The sequence below is a fragment of the Nerophis ophidion genome, linkage group LG09, assembly GCF_033978795.1.
Source record: "Nerophis ophidion isolate RoL-2023_Sa linkage group LG09, RoL_Noph_v1.0, whole genome shotgun sequence".
NCBI classification, from domain to species: Eukaryota; Metazoa; Chordata; class Actinopteri; order Syngnathiformes; family Syngnathidae; genus Nerophis; species Nerophis ophidion.
In genome coordinates this window covers 1,919,860-1,943,386 of record NC_084619.1, presented here as the reverse complement: position 1 = coordinate 1,943,386, position 23,527 = coordinate 1,919,860, and the positions used below count along the sequence as shown (strand labels likewise).

General features: G+C 42.0%; 1 protein-coding gene across 1 annotated transcript in view; it reads left to right on the top strand.

Moving 5' to 3' along the window:
* Window positions 1–23,527, top strand: part of pax2a (paired box 2a) — a 93,187-nt gene that overhangs the window by 63,462 nt on the left and 6,198 nt on the right. The window contains exon 6 of the mRNA XM_061910038.1: window positions 744–864. Within this exon, the coding sequence (XP_061766022.1) occupies window positions 744–864 (121 nt within the window). The remainder of the gene's footprint in view (window positions 1–743; window positions 865–23,527) is intronic.

The following is a 23,527-nucleotide window of genomic DNA, read 5'->3' as shown; positions in this document are numbered from 1 at the left end:
GACTCCCAAAGTTCAGTGCCCCTCCCGAAAATCTCCCGGGGCAACCATTCTTCGGAATTTCTCCCGATTTCCACCCGTAAAACAATATTGGGGGCGTGCCTTGAAGGCACTGCCTTTAGCGTCCTCTACAGCCTGTCGTCACGTCCGCTTTTCCTCCTCACAAACAACGTGTCGGTCCAGTCACGTAATATATGCTGCTTTAACACACACAAGTGAATGCAAGGCATACTTGATCAACAGCCATAAGGGTCTCACTGAGGGTGGCCGTATAAACAACTTTAACACTTTTACAAATATACGCCACACTGTGAACCCACACCAAACAAGAATGACAAACACATTTCGGGAGAACATCTGCACCGTAGCACAACATAAACTCAAAAGGAGAAATACCCAGAACCCCTTGCAGCACTAACTAGCTCCCCCAATTTTTATGTAAATTTTATTTGATATTTTTTACTTATTATTATAATTTGAAACTGGATTTTGTATGTGACTATAAAGCTACATAAGCCTTGTTTGTTTAATATTCAATGCAAAACTTGTTGGGGTCCCTATTCAAAGGTTCATTTGTTCAACCTTGGCCCGCGGCTTTATTCAGTTTTATATTTTGGCCCACTCTGTATTTGACTTTGACACCCCTGTCCTATAGGAATCCTGTGGAAAGTTCTGCAAAACCCTGCTTCCACTATAATATACTTACAAGTCTTACAGTACTTTGTATTTGTTTTGCATCCATGCAGGCGAACGAGTACTCCCTCCCGTCCTTAAACAACGGCCTGGAGGACGTGAAGCCGAGCCTCTCCAGCAGCGGCACTTCCGACCTGGCGTCCAGCGTGTCCCAGAGCTACTCGGTGGTGACAGGTACAGTCGGACCGCCAATGTCCAAAGTCAACCAACACAACAAAGTATTACCCTGACACTTGGACCAGAGGTTCCCAAATATTCTGTTTCCAATGGGCCAAAGTAAAAAAAAAATGTGCCAGTGGGCGCAATGATAAGCATACAGCTGCACAATAAAAGTTGAATTCCATAGTCACAACATTTGAAGTGGAGCAGAGCATCGAATTCCACGGATGGCAAACTTCTCGCCAATGATTCTGTGAGCCTAGAAGAGTATGACAATGTATACAAATATTGGGGAACCACTCTTGGTGGGCCAAGCCAAACCATCCCTGACCCAGACCCTCTGAAATGATTCTATTGTGGGGCGGTATAGCTCGGTTGGTAGAGTGGCCGTGCCAGCAACTTGAGGGTTCCAGGTTTGATTCCCGCTTCCGCCATCCTAGTCACTGCCGTTGTGTCCTTGGGCAAGACACTTTACCCACCTGCTCCCAGTGCCCCCCACACTAGTTTGAATGTAACTTAGATATTGGGTAAAGCGCTTTGAGTCACTAGAGAAAAAGCGCTATATAAATATAATTCAGTTCTATACAACTACTTTATCCCAACTATGTTCCCACTCATTCCATTTTTCAACAAAAGTCTTTAGTGTGAACTAGGCTTGTACGGTATTAGTATAGACTTAGACTTAGACTTAGAGTTAGTCTTCCTTCTTTCAAATTTGAACTTTACAGGACAAATAAGAACGAAATTTCGTTGCATTAGCTCTTGGTAGTGCAGGGAAAAAAACATCCATCCATCCATCATCTTCCGCTTATCCGAGGTCGGGTCGCGGGGGCAACAGCCTAAGCAGGGAAACCCAGACTTCCCTCTCCCCAGCCACTTCGTCTAGCTCTTCCCGGGGGATCCCGAGGCGTTCCCAGGCCAGCCGGGAGACATAGTCTTCCCAACGTGTCCTGGGTCTTCCCTGTGGGAAAAAAACAAACAAAAAAACAGTAAGGTGCAGATATAAATTAATAGATTACTGTACAGATAAGAATTTCTAGGCGCAGTCAAGGTGTTGAGGGGTTCTGGTTTGGTGACCGCAGGATTAGGTCTCTGCTTTTTGCAGATGATGTGGTCCTGATGGCTTCATCTGACCGGGATCTTCAGCTCTCACTGGATCGGTTCGCAGCCGAGTGTGAAGCGACCGGAATGAGAATCAGCACCTCCAAGTCCGAGTCCATGGTTCTCGCCCGGGAAAGGTTGGAGTGCCATCTCCGGGTTGGGGAGGAGACCCTGCCCCAAGTGGAGGAGTTCGAGTATCTCGGAGTCTTGTTCACGAGTGAGGGAAGAGTGGATGGTGAGATCGACAGGCGGATCGGTGCGGCGTCTTCAGTAATGCGGACGTTGTACCAATCCGTTGTGGTGAAGAAGGAGCTGAGCCGGAAGGCAAAGCTCTCAATTTACCGGTCGATCTACGTTCCCATCCTCACCTATGGTCATGAGCTTTGGGTCATGACCGAAAGGACAAGATCACGGGTACAAGCGGCCCAAATGAGCTTCCAGGTCTCTCCCTTAGAGATAGGGTGAGAAGCTCTGCCATCCGGGAGGAACTCAAAGTAAAGCCGCTGCTCCTCCACATGGAGAGGAGCCAGATGAGGTGGTTCGGGCATCTGGTCAGGATGCCACCCGAACGCCTCCCTAGGGAGGTGTTTAGGGCACGTCCAACCGGTAGGAGGCCACGGGGAAGACCCAGGACACGTTGGGAAGACTATGTCTCCCGGCTGGCCTGGGAACGCCTCGGGATCCCCCGGGAAGAGCTAGACGAAGTGGCTGGGGAGAGGGAAGTCTGGGTTTCCCTGCTTAGGCTGTTGCCCCCGCGACCCGACCTCGGATAAGCGGAAGAAGATGGATGGATGGAGGGATGGATGGATGTACAGATAAATACATTGCACTTTTTCATATGCATCCAGGATTATGGATGTATGTTATATTGTCTTTTTTTTTTTATTCCAGCCAGTGTTCATTTTGTTGACGAAAAATCTTCGTCATAGTTATCGTCAACGACCTTTTTTTTCTGACTAAAACGAGACAATAACTAAACGAAAAATAATTTACGTGGACTAAGACGATGACGAGGTGTATCGACATATTCGTCGACGTATAAAAACGAGATGAAAATGTCTGCCAGAGACGAGATCCAATCGGAACTCATTTGGTTAGGAAGAGGCGGGAGGAGTTGGGAAGAGAACCAATCAGAGCCACGTGGTAAAGAAGTTACGTAGAGGTAGTTTGCGTTTAAGACTGACCTGGGAATGCGCTGCAGAAGACAACATGTCAACGCCGGGGAGGAGGAGGAGAGAGGACATATGGGGACATTTTCTATTTGAGGTCAAAGATAAGAAGACGCCGTGTAAGAAAAGCAGCGCCAGGATTACGGGGAAAAACACAACAAACTTGAAGCGACATTTACAGTCCAATCACCCCCAAATCCACACCCAGGTAAGCATTTTCCACAACATACAACTCACTCCACGTTATCCCCTTTATTACACGGCTTACTCCTGAAATACGGGCTTCACGGTGGCAGAGGGGTTAGTGCGTCTGCCTCACAATACGAAGTTCCTGCAGTCCTGGGTTCAAATCCAGGCTCGGGATCTTTCTGTGTGGAGTTTGCATGTTCTCCCCGTGAATGCGTGGGTTCCCTCCGGGTACTCCGGCTTCCTCCCACTTCCAAAGACATGCACCTGGGGATAGGTTGATTGGCAACACTAAATTGGCCCTAGTGTGTGAATGTGAGTGTGAATGTTGTCTGTCTATCTGTGTTGGCCCTGCGATAAGGTGGCGACTTGTCCAGGGTGTACCCTGCCTTCCGCCCGATTGTAGCTGAGATAGGCGCCAGCGCCCCCCGCGACCCCGAAAGGGAATAAGCGGTAGAAAATGGATGGATGGACTCCTGAAATACTAACTTCGAGACATGATTTTCATCAAAATACGACTTGTATCGGTGATTTTTCCGCTGTTTTGCGTTGACTTTCAGAAATTGAAGGGAAAGTTGACATATTACCCTTTAGTCCACTAAATCTACTGTAGTTTTCGGCGACTATAATCTTATGATGTTTCCTCAACTAAAACTAGACTAAAACTAAAACAATTTAAATAACTAAATTATGACTAAAACTAAATTACATTTTAGTCAAAAGACTATGACTAAAACTAAATCAAATTTTGCTGTCAAAATTAACACTGATTCCAGCGAGTTAATCCATTTTGTGGGGAGTTGCGGGGATAATTTAATTATGATGCGTTCAAGAGTCTTACGGCCTGAGGGAAGAAGCTGTTACAGAACCAAGAGGTTCTGCTACGAAGGCTGCGGAACCTCTTTCTAGAGTCCAGCAGTGAAAACAGTCCTTGGTGGGGGTTGGAGGAGTCTTTGCAGATTTTCTGAGCCCTGGTCAGGCAGCGGCTTTTTGCCTTCTCCTGTATAGGAGGAAGAGGAATCCTGATGATCTTTTCCGCCGTCCTCACCACTCTCTGGAGAAACTTCCAGTCTGAGGCATTGCAGGCTCCATTCCAGACAGAGATGCTATTGGTCAGCAGGTGGTCTCTATAGTGCCTCTGGAGAATGTGCTGAGAATGCGGGGAGGGAGCTGTGCTCTTTTCATCCCACGCAAAAAGTGCATGCGCTGCTGAGCTCTTTTTACTAGAGCTCCGATGTGTATAGTACCACGATACTAATGAATCACATTCGGGACTATAACTCTTCTGAAAAGTACCCGTATATTTACATTGGCAACACTGTCATAAACATGTGCCACATAGTGAAACCACACCAAACAACAATGACAAACACATTTTGGGAGAATATTTGCACCGGAACAGAACATAAACACTACAAAGAACATTCCCAGAATTCCCTGCTCAATGTAAACAAACGCCATGGCCTAACTTCCACTGTAATGATACCAAGTACAGTAGCGTATCTAGTCAATATTTTTTGGCATCACATCTTCTTTTGTTTAAAAAAAACTTACATTATGTTTATAAACTCAGGAAATATGTCCCTTGACACATGAATATGACCATTGTATGATCCTTTAACGACTTGGTATCGGATTGATACCCAAATTTGTGGTATCATCCAAAACTAATGTAAAGTATCAAACAACAGAAGAATAAGTGATTATTACATTTGAACAGATGGGTGGATAGAACATGTTAAAAAAAGAAAGTAAGCCGATATTAACAACGCCAACACTGTCATAAACATGTGCCACATAGTGAAACCACACCAAACAACAATGACAAACACATTTTGGGAGAATATTTGCACCGCAACAGAACATAAACACTACAGAAAAGATTCCCATAATTCCCTGCACAATGTAAACAAACGCCATTGATTGATCTACACCTAACATCCACTGTAATGATACCAAGTACAGTAGCGTATCTAGTCGATACTACTATGATAACGTCGATATTTTTCGACATCACAACATTTTTTATAAAAAAAAAACATAATTGGTTTGTAAACACAGGAAATATGTCCCTTTTACATGAATGTGACCAACGTATGATCCTGTAACTACTTGGTATCTGATTGATACCCAAATTTTTCGGAATGATCCAAAACTAATGTAAAGTATCCAAACAACAGAAGAAAATGTGATTATTACATTTTAACAAATGTGTAGATAGAACATGTTAAAAAAGAAAGTAAGCCGATATTAACAACGCCAACACTGTCATAAACATGTGCCACAGAGTGAAACCACACCAAACAACAATGACAAACACATTTTGGGAGGATATTTGCACCGCAATAGAACATAAACACTACAGAAAAAATTCCCATAATTCCCTGCACAATGTAAACAGACGCCATTGGTTGATCTACACCTAAAATCCACTGTAATGATACCAAGTACAGTAGCGTATCTAGTCGATACTACTATGATTACGTTGATATTTTTTGGCATCACAACATTGTGTTTAAAAAAAATATATATTATGATTATAAACTCAGGAAATATGTCCCTGGACACATGAATATGACCAATGTTTGATCCTGTAATGACTTGGTATCGGATTGATACCCAAATTTGTGGTATCATCCAAAATGTATGTAAAGTATCAAACAACAGAAGAATACGTGCTTATTACAATTTAACAGTAGACAGAACATGTTAAAACAGAATGTAAGCAGATATTAACAGTAAATGAACAAGTAGATTAATAATGAATTTTCTACCAGTTGTCCTTGATAATTTGGACAAAATAATAGAATGGATAAAGACACACATATGTCAGCAGCCAAATTAGGAGCTTTTGTTTGCTTACTAACTAATAAAAGACAAGTTGTGTTGTATGGTCACTATTTTATTGAAGGACAAACTTGCAATAAGAAACATATTTAATGTTCTGTTGATTTTTTTGTTAAAGTAAAGCTAAATAATGCAATTTTTTGTGGTCCCCTTCATTTAGAAAAGTACCTACAAGTATCAAAATTATTTTGGTACTGGTACTGGTACCAATATATTGGTATTAAGACAATACTAGTGCGCACTATCAATGCAGTAACAGCGGATTACTAGAAATTGCATTTTACCAGCCGGTTTAAGGCTCATGATAATTACCCACATCCTGCAAGATATTGGATTCAAATTCCAAGCTTTAAAACTCCATTAATCGTAAATAAACTGCAATTTATCGCCCTTCCTGTTCATTACTACTGACTTATGGTCGTTAAATTGCCATTTTTTTTTTTTAATAACAATTCTGCAGTTTCTAAAGAGGACAGATGCAGTCCATCATCGGCGGTGATAAAAAAAAAAATCGTTAACATGCTTCTGGTGTAAGAGTTGGATGGGCCCGCTAACAGATTAAAAGAGAACACTTCTCGTAAGAGACAGCTGCTGTTCTCGCCGCTGTCATCAAAGGCTTTGATGGCCCGCTGATTGACAGCGAGCCGCGGTCGCCCGGCGCTTGGCTGCCTGCCTCGTTGCGAAGAAGAAGTAGGACCTTCAAGATTAAATGCAGAGACAAAAGTGCTAAAATTAGAGTTGTGTGAACCGGCGGGTAATGGTGCAGGTGCAGTGTAATAAATATCACATGATCCCCCCCCCCAAGTCTGGATCGCACCGTGGCTTCGTCCAGGTTGACGGTTAATTGAAATATGGCTTCATTGTGGCTGCTCTTCCCAGGAGAGGTTAGGTTTACTGAGACTAACATGCCAGCCTTTTTTAATAAAAGTCCTATAATTGTAAGAGAAGCAAAGACGAGGACAGCATGATTGAAAACTGCATCAGCCCTTCTCAAATGATCCCTGCCAACCCCCCCCCCCCCCCTCCTCAGACCCTAAGCTATCAGAAAAGAAAGACCCCCTTTTTTCCTCCCCGAGTATGTGGGAGGTGGATTTACCCAGAAAGTTGGGCCTCAAGAGAAGAAAGGTGTGCTTTTTTTATTTTTTTCTTCCTTTTCTGCCGGACTCCTCCAATGAAAGCAGTCTCGCTCTGGGGAGCATACGCATAGCAGGTGGCCTGCGAGACACCTGGGGGGGGGGGCCGCCTAGCACGACGCGTGCAAAAAGCCAAGACTTGACCAACATTAAATTCATTTATATTCATAAGTTTAGGAAAAAACATCCCTGGACACACGAGAGCTTAAATGATGACGCTACAATGTAAACAATGGCTGTCAAACTCTGGCCCCGTGTCATTTTATTTGGCCCTTGAGGCTGTTACGTCTGTTCGACATTGTGATGCCGGGTTCGATTCCCTCGTGGATGCGTCAACAAGTGAACACAGCAAAGGTAAGATATAAACAATTGATTTAACGAAAAGGATCTATGAAACAAAACATTGGTGCTAATGAAAGGCAAACCAGAGACGCTAGCATAAAAGCTAGGATATACAAAAATAAGAACTAAACTGGCACATAGACACATTAAAGAGTAAAACAAAACATACAGCATGAGAGCTGGAATAAACAAATGGCTGAGCGAGAATATACATACGATGACAGAGTGCGGGCGTAACTTGTTGCGTGAAAGCAAATTTGGATCCCAGACTGAACAAACAAAAGATGCAGGCTTATGTAAGGCAGGTGATTAGTGAGGACAGGTGTGCAGGGCCGTGAGAAACAGGTGAAACTGATAAGCTACCATGGTGACCGACTTAAACAGGAAATAATAGGATCGGATGGAGAGTGAAAATAAAAATGGAACAATAACCAATAATATGTGGAGGATCCAAAAAGCTGATCTCAACAGAGGCAATATCAAATGAACATTAGAGTTGGCCCGCCGCTGAAACACCACATTCACCGCTAATACTCATACTCCTCAACCCTCCCAATTTTCCCCGGGAGACTCCCGAAGTTCAGTGCCCCTCCCGAATTTCTCCCGATTTCCACCCGGACAATAATATTGGGTCAGGCCGTAAAAGTACTGCTTTTGGCGTTCTCTACATGTCGCCACGTCCACTTTTCTTCCATAAAAACAGCGTGCCGGCCCACTCACATAATATATGCGGCTCATACACACACACGAGTGTATGCAAGGCATAAGTGGTCAACAGCCATACAGGTCACACTGAGGGTGGCCGTATAAACAAGGTTAACACTGTTACAAATATGCGCCACACTGTGAACCCACAGCAAACAAGAATGACAAACACATTTCAGGAGAACATCCGCACCGAAACACAACATAAACACAACCGGACACATACCCAGAACCCCTTGCATCACTAACTCATCCGGAACGCTACTATATACCACCAATATACCACCAAACCCCGCCCCAACTCAAACCCGCCGCCAAAAAGAGGCATTAAATTTGTGTTTTTATTTTATTTGATATGCCGTTGATATTTTTTAATTATTATTATTTGAAACTGGATTTTGCATGTCACTATAAAGTTATATAAGCCGTGCTTGTTCAATATTCAATGCAAAACTTGTTTGGGTCCTTATTAAAGGATTCATTTGTTCAATCTCGGCCCGCGGCTTTGTTCACTTTTAAATTTTGGCCCGCTCTGTATTTGAGTTTGACACCACTGATGTAAACAAATGCAATTGGTGGATCTACACTGTAATGATACCAAGTACAGTAGCGTATCTAGTCAATACTACTATGATTACTTCAATATTTTTGGCATCACATCATCTTTGTTTTTAAAAAAATGTGTATTATGATTATAAACTCAGGAAATACGTCCCTGGACACATGATAATTTAAATTATGACGCTACAATGTAAACAAACGCCATTGGTAGATCTACACCTAACATCCACTGTAATGATACCAAGTACAGTAGCGTATCTAATCGATACTCTTATGATTACGTCAATATTTTTCCGCATCACAACATCTTCTTTCGTTTATTAAAATTGTATATTATGTTTAGAAAGTCAGGAAATATGTCCTTGGACACATCCATCCATTTTCTACTGCTTATTTCCTTTTGGGGTCGCAGGGGGCCCTGGTGCTTATCTCAGCTAAAATCGGGCGGAAGGTGGGGTACACCCTGGACAAGTCGCCACGTCACAGGGCCCCTGAACAGATGAGAACTTCAATTATGACGCTACAATGTAAACAAATGCTATTGGTGGATCTACACCTAAGATCCACTGTAATGATACCAAGTACAGTAGCGTATCTAGTCGATACTACTATGATTATGTCAATATTTTTCGGCATCACAACATCTTCTTTCGTTTTTTTAAAAATGTATATTTTTTAAACATCCCTGGTCACATGAGAACTTCAATTATGACGCTACAATGTAAACAAATGCTATTGGTGGATCTACACCTAACATGGACTATAATGATACCAAGTACAGTAGCGTATCCAGTCGATACTACTATGATTACGTCAATAATTTTTGGCATCACATCTTCTTTCGTTTTTAAAAAATGTATATTATGTTTAGAAAGTCAGGAAATATGTCCCTGGACACATCCATCCATTTTCTACCGCTTATTTCCTTTTGGGGTCGCAGGGGGTCCTGGTGCTTGTCTCAGCTAAAATCAGAGGGGAGGCGGAGTTCACCCTGGACAAGTCGCCACCTCATCGCAGGGCCCCTGGACAGATGAGAACTTCAATTATGACGCTACAATGTAAACAAACACCTAAGATCTACACCTAAGATCCACTGTAATGATACCAAGTACAGTAGCGTATCTAGTCAATACGACTATGATTATGTCAATATTTTTCGGCATTACAAAATCTTCTTTCGTTATTAAAAAATGTATATTTTTTTTAAACATCCCTGGTCACATGAGAACTTCAATTATGACGCTACAATGTAAACAAATGCTATTGGTGGATCTACACCTAACATGGACTATAATGATACCAAGTACAGTAGCGTATCCAGTCGATACTACTATGATTACGTCAATATTTTTTGACATCACAACACCCATCCATCCATTTTCTACCGCTTATTCCCTTTTTGGGGTTGCGGGGGGCGCTGGCGCCTATCTCAGCTACAATTGAGCGGAAGGCGGGGTACACCCTGGACAAGTCGCCACCTCATCGCAGGGCCAACACAGATAGACTGACAACATTCACACTCACATTCACACATTAAAACATCTTATTTCATTTTTAAAAAATGTATATTATGTTTATAAACACTGGAAATATGTCCCTGGACATATGAATAAGACCAATCTATGATCCTGTGACTACTTGGTATCGGATCAACACCTAAATGTGTGGTATCATCCAAAACTAATGTCAAGTATCAAACAACAGAAGAATAAGTGATTATTACATTTGAACAGAAGTGTAGATAGATCACGTCAAAAGAGAAAATCAGCAGATATTAACAGTAAATGAACAAAAAGATTAATAATCAATTTCTACAGCTTGTCCTTTTATAATTTTGACAAAATAATAGAATGATAAATGACACAATATGTTACTGCATATGTCAGCAGAAAAAATAGGAGCCTTTGTTTGCTTACTTACCTTTAAAAGACAAGTTGTCTTGAATGTTTTCTATTTTATTTAAGGACAACATTTTTCTTCGATTGTAATAAAAAACATATGTTTAATGTACCTTAAGTTTTTTTTGTTAAAATAAAGCCAATAGGGCCCTTTATTTAGAAAAGTATTGAAAAGTATCGAAATACATTTTGGTACCGGTACTAAAACCCTAGTCTATTATTGTAGTGTCTAAAACAGGGGTGTCAAACGTATGGCCTGAGGGCCGGGTCAGGCTCGGAAACAAGTTTTATCCGGCCTGTGGGATGAGTTTGCTAAGTATAATAATGAGGCGAAATTTTTGAATGAAAGAAGTTGCAGTTCTAAATGTGTCCACTAGATGTTGCAATAGCAAAAACCACACTCTGGCGAGAAAAATGATCAAACGACATAAATAACGTCCTGTAATTAAGAATTTTACATTATTTTTTCATCTTGATGGATTGAAAATTAACACAAGTTTTTGTGGTGCCTTTTATTTAGAAAAATATTGAAAGGTATCGAAAAGTATCGAAATACCTTTTGGTACCAGTACCAAAACCCTGGTCTATTATTGTAGTGTCTAAACCAAGGGTGTCAAACGTACGGCCCAAGGACCGGATCAGGCCCGCGGACCGGTTTTATCCGGCCCGCGGGAAGAGTTTGCTAAGTATAAAAATTAACCAAAATTTTGGAATAAAAGAAGTGGCTGTTCTAAATGTGTCCACTAGATGTCGCAGTTGAGAAAAATGAGCAAATTAGTAATTAGATTTTTTAATTATTTTTTTGTTTTGATAGATTGAAAATGAACACAAGTTTTAGTGGTGCCCTTTATTTAGAACAGTATCAAAAGGTATCGAAAATATCGAAATACATTTTGGTACCGGTACAAAAACCCTAGTCTATTATTGTAGTGTCTAAATGAAGGGTACACCCCAAAGCCCGCAAACAGGTTTTATCCGGCCTGCGAGATGATTTTGCGAAGTGTAAAAATTAGCAGAATATTTTGAATGAAAGAAGCTGCTGTTCTAAATGTGTCCACTAGATGTCGCAATAGCAAAAAATGCATACCGGCTCAGTTGAGAAAAATTAGCAAACATCCTGTAATTAGATTTTTTAATTATTTTTTTGTTTTGATAGATTGAAAATGAACACAAGTTTTAGTGGTGCCCTTTATTTAGAACAGTATCAAAAGGTATCGAAAATATCGAAATACATTTTGGTACCGGTACAAAAACCCTAGTCTATTATTGTAGTGTCTAAATGAAGGGTACACCCCAAGGCCCGCAAACAGGTTTTATCCGGCCTGCGAGATGATTTTGCGAAGTGTAAAAATTAGCAGAATATTTTGAATGAAAGAAGCTGCTGTTCTAAATGCGTCCACTAGATGTCGCGATAGCAATTCTTTGTATCTTTGTAGATGATGCTACATATGTAAAAACAAATAAACCACATAATGTTAGTACACCAGTCGAGGAAAATGAGCAAACTACATAAATAACATCCTGTAATTTGATTTTGATGTTATTTTTTTTATCTTGATGGGATTGAAAATTAACACTAAATGAGTTGACCGATGAACATTATCACATCATTTATTCAGAAAGTATAAATAACAACAAATAAAGGTTGAATACGATTAGCCGCAACATTTAAGTTGTCAACATTTGTTGTTGACAAACCCCAAGATGCAGAGATGGAGGCGAGCATGGAGTGAGAAAACATGATTTAATTTAAATAATAGAACAAAAACCAACAAAAGGGTACTAACACAAAGTGCGCACATGGGCGGATAACAAACTAAGGGAGCTACCACTGGAGCTAAAAAACAAAAAGGAACTTAGCATGGAAGCTAGCAAGAATTGAGCAGGAAACAGAAGTTGTACATGTAATATAAAAACAAACTTGGAAGCAGGGAACAAAAGACAGTAAGCTAAAAACCGCAACCGAAATATAGCTTACCGCTACGCTGCAAAGACACGACATGACAGGAGCGACAATACACAAGCGACATGACAATACAATAATCCAGCACTGACTGGAGGAACCAAGCAGGTAAAATAGGATCGAGCTGATAGATACCAGGTGTGGCCAGCTGCCAATCAGCCGCAGCTGAGGGAAAACAGCACACAAGGAGACAAACAGGAAGCTGAACCAAAATAAGAGTGCTGACAGGAACTAAGGACAGGAAATACTAAACACACAGAGGAGAAACTAAAACACAAACAAACTGTCAGTGGCAAGCCTGACATAAGTCAATGTTTATTTATATAGCCCTAAATCACAAATGTCTCAAAGGGCTGTACAAACCATTACGACTACGACATCCTGGGAAGAACCCACAAAAGGGCAAGGAAAACTCACACCCAGTGGGCAGGGAGAATTCACATCCAGTGGGACGCCAGTGACAATGCTGACTATGAGAAACCTTGGAGAGGACCTCAGATGTGGGCAACCCCCCCCCCCCCCCCCTCTAGGGGAACGAAAGCAATGGATGTCGAGCGGGTCTAACATGATACTGTGAAAGTTCAATCCATAGTGGCTCCAACACAGCCGCGAGAGTTCAGTTCAAAGCGGATCCAAGACAGCAGCGAGAGTCCCGTCCACAGGAAACCATCTCAAGCCGAGGCGGATCAGCAGCGTCGAGATGTCCCCAACCGATACACAGGCGAGCGGTCCATCCTGGGTCCCGACGAGCGGTCCATCCTGGGTCTCGACTCTGGACAGCCAGTACTTCATCCATGGTCATCGGACCAGACCCCTCCACAAGGGAGGGGGGGACAAAGGGGAAAAAGAAAAGAAGCGGCAGATCAACTGGTCCAAAAAGGAGGTCTATTTAAAGGCTAGAGTATACAGATGAGTTTTAAGGTGAGACTTAAATGCTTCTACTGAGGTAGCATCTCCAACTGTTACCAGGAGGGCATTCCAGAGTACTGGAGCCCGAACGGAAAACGCTCTATAGCCGGCAGACTTCTTTTGGGCTTTAGGAATCACTAATAAGCCGAAGTCTTTTGAACGCAGATTTCTTGCCGGGACATATGGTACAATACAATCGGCAAGATAGGATGGAGCTAGACCGTGTAGTATTTTATACCTAAGTAGTAAAACCTTAAAGTCACATCTTAAGTGCACAGGTAGCCAGTGCAGGTGAGCCAGTACAGGTATAAGTAAGTTTAAAACCCAACAACATTATGATTTGTACATTTTCGAAATGTGCTCGTTCTATTTTTAAGTAAAGAAAACAATCTGGAGCCGTCTCTATTTTTAAGTTATCGTGCCGTGATTTTACCACTTGGGAGTAGATTTTCCTCCATGTGGCTCCCGATCTGAAATGAGTTTGACACCCCTGTTTTAGACGGATACATTTATTCCAGATTGCTTTTATTACTTCAGTTTTACAGCCATGCAAAGACTGATTAGATGTAGGTTGTTATTGCTTGATATTAGCAAATAAGACTGTGTGCCAAGGCTGGGAGAAAAACATACTAAATTGCCTGCTTCTCTTAGGCTGGCATCCAATTATCAATAAATTATTCTCTCTTACTGGAGCGGCAGCGATGAGATTATATTCATTCTGGAAATCTTTTTCTGCTCCTAATTAAAATTCACACAGTTATTGATCGTGTTGATTTTTTTTATGTCCTGGAATTTGCATAATCTATTAAAGATGAATGATTAATGAATAGCTGCGGTCGGAGTTCCAAGGTTGCAGTCGCGTTAGCGTCCTCTGTTTACCTGAATAAGCGAGAGAGATCGGTTGGCTCGGAAAGAGCTGCAGACGATTTACTCCCCTGACGAATGATGCTCATTACGACGCAAGCTAGTCAGCTGTGGTAAAGTCGCAATTGTGTACATACCAGCAACCTGTAAAAAAAAGTGATACCTCATCCTACGAGCTCAATTCCTTTCAAACCAGTCTTGTCTCTAATCATCTTTGCCAATTGAAACTAATTGGAATCCATTCAATCTGTGCTTGGCCGACTCAAAACAGCCCAATTCAAACATGTAACAGGCCTTTTAAAAAAGAAAAACTAACTTTTAGGTAAGAATTATTGTTTAATTCTCGATTGTTTGACCGAACACCCAAATACGTTTTTCAACTTGGGGGTCCACGTTAATCAATTCATGGTAGAACAAGGTTGAGAACTTCTTGAATTAGGTCCTGGCATTGACCAAATCAAACCCAACATTGAAACAACGTGCTTTTTGACAACTTTCAATCAATGTTGGGTTCTGACGTTGATTTGACCCTTGAATTTTGGTCACTTTCCAACCAATATTTTACAAGGTTGATGCATTGCTGAGCTGGTTGTCTACCCAGCAGGCACAAGTCTTTAAAACAACTTTGAGAAGTTGTTGAATTAGGTCCTGATGTTAAGCAACTCAAACATAACGTTGGAACAACGTACTTTTTGACAACTTTCAATCAATGTCGGGTTCTGACGTTGATTTGACTATTGAATTTTGGTCATTTCCCGACCAATATTCTGCAACACAAATAAAACTTTGAAAAAAATGTGCTTTTTGACAACGTTTATTCAATGTCAGGTTGTGACGTTGATTTGACCGTTGAATTTTGGTCATTTTCCAACCAATATTTTACAAGGTTGATGCGTTGTTGAGCTGGTTGTCTACCCAGCAGGCACAAGACATTAAAACAACGTTGAGAACTTGTTGAATTACAGTTTGTAGGTCCTGATGTTGAGCAACTCAAACATAACGTTGGAACAACGTGCTTTTTGACAACGTTTATTCAATGTCAGGTTGTGACGTTGATTTGACCATTGGATTTTGGTCACTTTCCAACCAATATTTTACAAGGTTGATGTATTGCTGAGCTGGTTGTCTACCCAGCAGGCACAAGACTTTAAAACAACTTTGAGAAGTTGTTGAATTAGGTCCTGATGTTGAGCAACTCAAACATAACGTTGGAACAACGTACTTTTTGACAACTTTCAATCAATGTTGGGTTCTGACGTTGATTTGAACATTGGATTTTGGCCATTTCCCGACCAATACAACACAAATACAAACTTGAAACAACATGCTTTTTGACAACGTTTATTAAATGTCAGGTTCTGACGTTGATTTGACCGTTTTGGGCATTTTCCAAACAATATTCGTCAATGCAAATACAACGTTGAAACAACATGCTGTTTGACAACGTTTATTTAATTTCAGGTTGTGACGTTGATTTGACCATTGAGTTTTGGTCATTTTCCAACCAATATTCTACAACACAAATGTAACGAAACAACATGCTTTTTGACGTGTATTCAATGTCAGGTTGTGACGTTGATTTGACCATTGAGTTTTGGTCATTTTCCAACCAATATTCTACAACACAAATGTAACGAAACAACATGCTTTTTGACGTGTATTCAATGTCAGGTTGTGACGTTGATTTGACCATTGAATTTTGGTCATTTTCCAACCAATGATCTACAACACAATTGAAACAACATGCTTTTTGACATTTATTCAATGTTTATTGGAAAACCAGAAATTCTGGAAAATCTTGGAATTTTTTTTAAGTTGGAAAAAAGGTAGTTTAAATTTCCGGGATGGTGGAATGTGTCGAAGGTGGAATGGTTTGAATCGGTTTGAAAAATGGCAAATTCATTTTGAATGGGAAAAAAATGTCCCGGACAGCCTGAATTTCTGGGAAACCTTGGAATTTTTAGAATTTGTCAAGGGAAAGCCCGCAATTCCCAACTGGGGTGAACAGTTTGCAGTTGGAACAGTTTGAATCAGGTGAAACATGTGGAAGGTAGAGCGCAAGCCAAAAACTGGAGAATAAGAAGAAGTTGAATAATAAATAGATGAATTTTGGTGTACAAAACCAGATGTGTGAATACTTTGGAGCATTCACACAATAAGTCCTTAAATGACGAATTTAAGCTAATAAAGCTACATCAAGACTTGCCAGAAAAAGTGGTTTGTTTCTCCAAAGTTCCTTGGAGTGTGTTTAGAGACAAAATGCCCACTTGAGAGAAGACCGCCGTAGTTTGAACACATCACTCAGAAGGGCTAGGGCTAGGTTCTTAACAGTCCATTTCTATGGTTGATGGGGTCTGCGGACGCGGCGCGGATTTGCGGAGCTGGAGACAAACGTTAAGAGAACTCCACAGTGTCTCCAGTCTCTTTTTCCGAGATGTGTTTGCCGCGGGAGAAGGGTCCCAAAGGACCGCACGAGTTTATCTTCCATCTCCATCATCAGGGCCTGGGATTTGACAGGCTCCCTTTTTTACCCGGGCCTCGGCCTCGTCTCCGGGACAATAAGCAACACAGTGTCTGATTAGTTTCAGAGTTCACTGGTCTTGAACGAAGCGTTGGTACGGGTAAGTTGTTTTGTGGGCCAACCGCTGTCTGTCTGACAACAGTTGCTCGGGTGTTGAGAAAACAGAGGCCGGGGTGAGGTAGCGTTCAACAGCTCCGGGGCTCGCGATTGGCAACCTTCATCAAAGTTTTAGCTTTCATATCTTTGTTGTTTTTCAATTACCTCAACAATTCAGGGTGAAAGTTGAAGGATATTTGACAAAACGACAATGGCAAACATTACACTGGTGTACAGAACTGAGTACACTGCAAACATTTGTATTAAATACAGCAGCACACTTGTGTGCCCTGAGATATTGTCCGGGTTGCTTTGGGAAATTATGCCACTTCACCTAATTGGTCCCAAAAATATTTTTGGAAAATTAATAATCATGATAATGTGCCGTTGTCTGGTGCCCGCGCTGTGTAGAGCTTGGCAATCCCTATATGCAGAGCACAGCGGGGGACAAAGCGCAGGTAAAAAGGTAAGGCTTAATTCAAAAATTAATACAAAAAGGCTAATCCCGCTAGAAAAGGCACTGAAACATAGGGATGGGTATGTAAAACAAAAGTGAAACTGAACTGGCTACAAAGTCAACAAAAACTGAATGCTGGACGACAGCAAAAACTTACAGCGTATGGAGCAAAGACGGCGTCCACAAAGCACATCCGTACAGGACATGACAATTTGATTGATTGAAACTTTTATGAGTAGATTGCACAGTACAGTACATATTCCGTACAATTGACTGCTAAATGGTAACACCCGAATAGGTTTTTCAACTTGTTTAAGTCGGGGTCCACGTTAATCAATTTGTGGTAAAATCAACAATCAATAGTGTCCCCGACAAAGAAGGACAGCTTAAATAGTCTTGATTGCGAAACCAAATCAGGTACGGGCAACAGCACTCAAAGGAAGGCGTGAAGCTGCTACAGGAGAACACCAACAAAACAGGAAGTGTCACCAAAATAACAGCGCAGTTTAGTGCCCGCGCTGTGCAGAGCTTGGTAATCCCAATATGCAGAGCACAGCGGGAGACAGGGTGCAGGTAAAATGGTACGTCATGCTTAAACCAAAAAATAATACAAAAGGCAAGTCCCGCTAGGAAAAGGCACTGAAGCATAGGGATGGCTATGTAAAACAAAAGTATAACTGAACTGGCTAGAAAGTCAACAAAAACGCTATACTGGACGACAGCAAAAACTTACACCGTGTGGAGGAAAGAAGGCGTCCACAAAGCACATCCCATACATGACGTGAAAATCAACAATGTCCCTCACAAAGAAGGATAGCGTACGCACAACTTCAATAGTTTTGATTGCGAAAACACAGCAGGTGCGGGCAATAGTACTCAAAAAAGGTTGAAAAAACTGACATACAGTATTTGATCTATACTGTATAGCAGTGGCGGGCCGTGAGTTTCCCACCTAGGCCTTCAGTGATGTCCGACTTAAATAAATACCTCTCAAAACACCACATGACCATTGCTGAATAAATACTATTCAGCAATGGTCGTTTTGCATAGGCAAAGGCTATGCAAAACGAAAGTAAAACTGAACTTGCTACAAAAGTAAACAGAAACAGAATGCTGGACGACAGCAAAAACTTACGGCGTCCACAAAGTAGGTCCGCACATGACATGACAATCAACAATGTCCACACAAAGAAAGGATGGCAACAACGTAAATAGCCTTGCTCGCTAACACAAAGCAGGTACGCGGTATATCGCTCAAAGGAAGACGAGAAACCGCTACAAGGAAAACACCCAAAAAACGGGAAGGGACGCCAAAATAACAGCGCAAGACAGGAACTAAAGCACCGCACACAGGACAACACAACAAAACTCAGAATAAGGCACAACGACCTGGTGGAGTTTCATTGCTTAGCGTTTCCTGCTGGTAATGTCTCCGAATTTTTTTAAATGAAAAATATGTGCCTTTCCTCAAAAATAGGTTCAAAAACACTGACGTAAGAGGGTCGGATATAACGCTTGAACTACATTGGATAGTTGGCGCCGTTTCTGCGTCTGTGTAAATGTTGCCAACAGCCCTTTACTCTTGTGTGGTGTTCGGGTCTGTGGGACCCATTTTCATTTTTTTTTATTAAAAGAAAAATGATACTGACACTCACTGACTTTGGCTCATTTTGCTGTGAAGAACATATGTCAGAATACATATTTAATGACCATACACCCCCACCCTACACATTTCTAGTACATATAAGATATCCGGGTCCACTGGGCTAATAGAAGTGTGGACACACACACACACACACACACACACACACACACACACACACACACACACACACACACACACACACACACACACACACACACACACACACACACACAGCTGTCCTAGACAGGGGGAAGACAGAGTGTAGGCACACAGAACATCAAAGGGTAAAATGTGCGATAAAATGAGAGCAGACAGTGTTGACAAACAATGATGCAACCTTGTGTGGGAATTGCAAGGTGCGGAAACACACAAGAAGTATCCCTGTGGGATGCAGAAACTGGCAGAGAAATTTTCCGTGCAACGTTCATATTGTTGTTACTCAGCCAGCGTTTGTGAGTCTGATGGACCCGTTTTCATTTTGGGGCTTTTAATGCCTCACAAACACTTTTATGTTAAAATACTGAACAGATGTTTACCTTTTCCCAATAAACATTTGTTCAGTATATTAACATAAAAGTGTTTGATTGTGAGGCATTAAATGCCACAAAAATGCTATGGGTCCATCAGACCCACAAACGCTGACTGAGTAACAACAATATGAATGTTGCACGGAAAATTTCTCTGCCAGTCTCCGCATCCCACAGGGATTCTTCTTTTGTGTTTCTGCACCTTGCAATTCCCACGCAAGGTTGCAACATTGTTTGTCAACACGGTCTGCTCTCTTTTTCTCGCACATTTGACGCTCGGCTGAGTAACAACAATATGAACGTTGCATGGAAAATTTCTCTGTCAGTTTCTGCATCCAACAGGGATTCTTCTTCTGTGTTTCTGCACCTGGCAATTCCCACACAAGGTTGCAACATTGTTTGTCAACACGGTCTGCTCTCTTTTTCTCGCACATTTGACCCTCTGGCTGAGTAACAACAATATGAACGTTGCACGGAAAATTTCTCTGTCAGTTTCTGCATCCGACAGGGATTCTTCTTCTGTGTTTCTGCGCCTGGCAATTCCCACACAAGGTTGCAACATTGTTTGTCAACACGGTCTGCTCTCTTTTTCTCTTACATTTGACCCTCTGGCTGAGTAACTACAAAATATTAACGTTGCAGGGAAAATTTCTCTGCAGGTTTCTGCATCCGACAGGGATTCTTCTTTTGTGTTTCTGCACCTGGCAATTCCACACACAAGGTTGCAACATTGTTTGTCAACACGGTCTGCTCTCTTTTTCTCGCACATTTGACCCTCTGGCTGAGTAACAACAATATGAACGTTGCACAAGGGTAACCAGACTATGTCATTAGCTGAAGGCAGAAGGGAGCATGATTGCAACGATCCTCGCAGCAAATGTGACAAAGTTTGGGTTGAGCCAATTAAGTGTAGCGCTTTACCACGTATTCATGTCAGCCACGCTCTAATTATTTGATCATGGAAAATGGGGTTCACAATGATATTGTTAAAATCCACCTTTACAGTGGGGAAAAATGAGATTCGGGAGAGCAGACAGTTTACATGGCCTGCTTCTCCGGCATTAGGTTCACAGTGCTGACAGGGCTGCACCCCCCCACCCCCCCCTCGCCGTAGCGCGGCGGCCCTTATCTTAATGAGGAATCGCAACACACAGTCTTGTTGTAAAACAACAATGATGTGGGGAAGCAGCTAATGAGCCTATCATGGTGTCGGGAAAGAGCCATCCCTTCCCCACACAGGCCCCAACCTATGCGGCAGACGCGGGGGTGTGGTGGTGGGGGGTTTGGGGGAGTCGGACACAGAACTCACATTGATTGCACGGGTCGGCGAGGGAGGCGAATGGAAAACGGCGGCGATGCTCATCAGCCAAATGAGATCAAAGTGCAGGGTTCGGCGCTGTCTGCGAGCCGATTGTTTGCATTATTGCTTTTAGGGGGAAGAAAGTCGAGAGATGACGGTGTTTGTTTCGACGCCGCACACACCGAGGAAAACCTTTGGGGGATTTTTTTTTTAATGTGTTGTAGGTTGATTCATCAAGCGTGATGTGTTGTTGCAACGGTTTACTGGTGTGTGTTCCCGCTTAGTTGGAGGAATGACATAACACACTCTCATTGCTTGCTATGTAAACAACTAATCACTGCTTGTTTGGATCTGAAATGTTACATGTTGAGACTCGAAATTGAGGAGTGCTTTTCCCGGGAGTCCAACCCCCAGCCCGCGGGCCAAATGACGCCCTGTCGGCATCCTTACTTTGGCCCACAACCCATTATATATGAAAGTACCCACGGGTCTGACAGGTGGCAAATGGTCATTTCATGTTATGATGTGTACTTTATAAAAAACACTAGTACGGCATTTACTTATATTTCCCATTCCGAACAACCTTGCCTAGTCATGGTGCAGAAATAAAGTCAAAGTACCACTGAAAGTCACACATGAGGTGTGGTGAAATTACTCTTCACATTTGACCTGTGGGGGGGGGGGGGGGGGGGGGGGGTCACACGTAACACAACCTGCTGACTAAACTTTGTGGGTATTATATGAAAAATGCGACCCATTACCATTAAAAAAAATTACAACTGCACCCAATTAAATCCAATGCATGGCATGATGGGAAAATTGCAAAACTCTCTATACATTTATATACATATATATACACACTTATTTACATATATACACACACACACATATATGTATATATATATATATATATATATATATATGTGTGTGTATATATACAGTATACATATTTTCATATACATATAAACCCACACACATATATACAGATAAACATACATATATATATATATATATATATATATATATATATATATATATATATATATATATATATATATATATATATATATATGTCTTGATTGGATTATCCAGAAAATAGTGCTGGATACCGTGGTAGAGCGCAATATGTAGGTGTGGTAAAAGTCACAAGACTACTTCATCTCTCCAGAACTGTTTCATGAGGGGTTCCCTCAATCATCAGGAGACTTCTGATGATTGAGGGAACCCCTCATGAAACAGTTCTAGAGATGAAGTAGTCTTGTGATTTTTCCCACACATACATATATGTATACATATATATTTACGTATATATTTACAAATATATATTTCTAAACATATATGTATACATGTATATTTACATATATATGTATACATACATATATACATATTTACCTATATATATATATATATATATATATATATATATGTGTATATATATATATTATGTAAACATATATACTGTACATACAGCATGCGTGTCCACCTCACATCTGGAAAATGGCTTGCCTTGTCTCTCCACCCCAGCAGAGTCTCACCCATCCTATCCACCCTCCATGTGCGTAAAGCGGGAGCCCCATGAGGCGTCCTTTGCCCCCTTCACCCCCTCCTCTGTGGGGGACTGGGCTCTAGCTGACATCTTGTCCCACCCGTGGAGCCTCTCTGTGGACGCCTCCACTCCAGGCCACACTGCCCACGGCCCTTGCTGCAGCCACTATGCCGGCCAGCAATGTATAGCAGGTACCACTTCTACGTCCGGGCCCCGTATAACCCCATCCAATTTGCACCCCAATTGTAATAACTAACCCATCGGAGATTTATCTGTCATCCAAAGGAGGCGCATGCAAGAGACTGCATTCTCCCCTGCCGCATCCCGCTCATTAACACTAACAACTCTCTCCCCTCCGCTCACCCCCGCTTTTCTCCCGCCATGACCTCTCCTGCTTGTCTCCGGGGTTAACAATGGGCCTTCTTGCCTCGTGACAGGCCCCAAGTCTGAGGGGGCGACAGGAGGCCAAATTGGGGAGGAGGATGCATAAGCGGCGTAGGGCTAGCTTTGGACCTGTAGCCCCCTGTCCTGGGTGGGGTGCCCCCTCATCAAGCCAGACCTGCTGCTGTCACATTTAATTACGGGGCTGAATGTGGAGCGGAGATCAGAGAGCGCTCTCGGTGGCCTGCTGTCAAGTTTTTAAAGCCGCTTTAGAACGCCGGCTTATTAACGTCGTTGATGAGAACGTGTCATCGTTTTTTTAAAAAAAAAAAAACCTTCTTCAAACGCTTCGGGATAGATGGACGATCCGTCCAACGCGGGGGTCGGCAACCCACGACTCCATGGAGCTTTTTCAAAAATGTATGAAAGTGGAAAACATTTGGAAAATTCTAATTTTTTATGGGCCTGCTGGAAGGCAAACACCCATTCGCATGCTGCTAAGCGGCAGTGAACAGGCGCTGCCAATG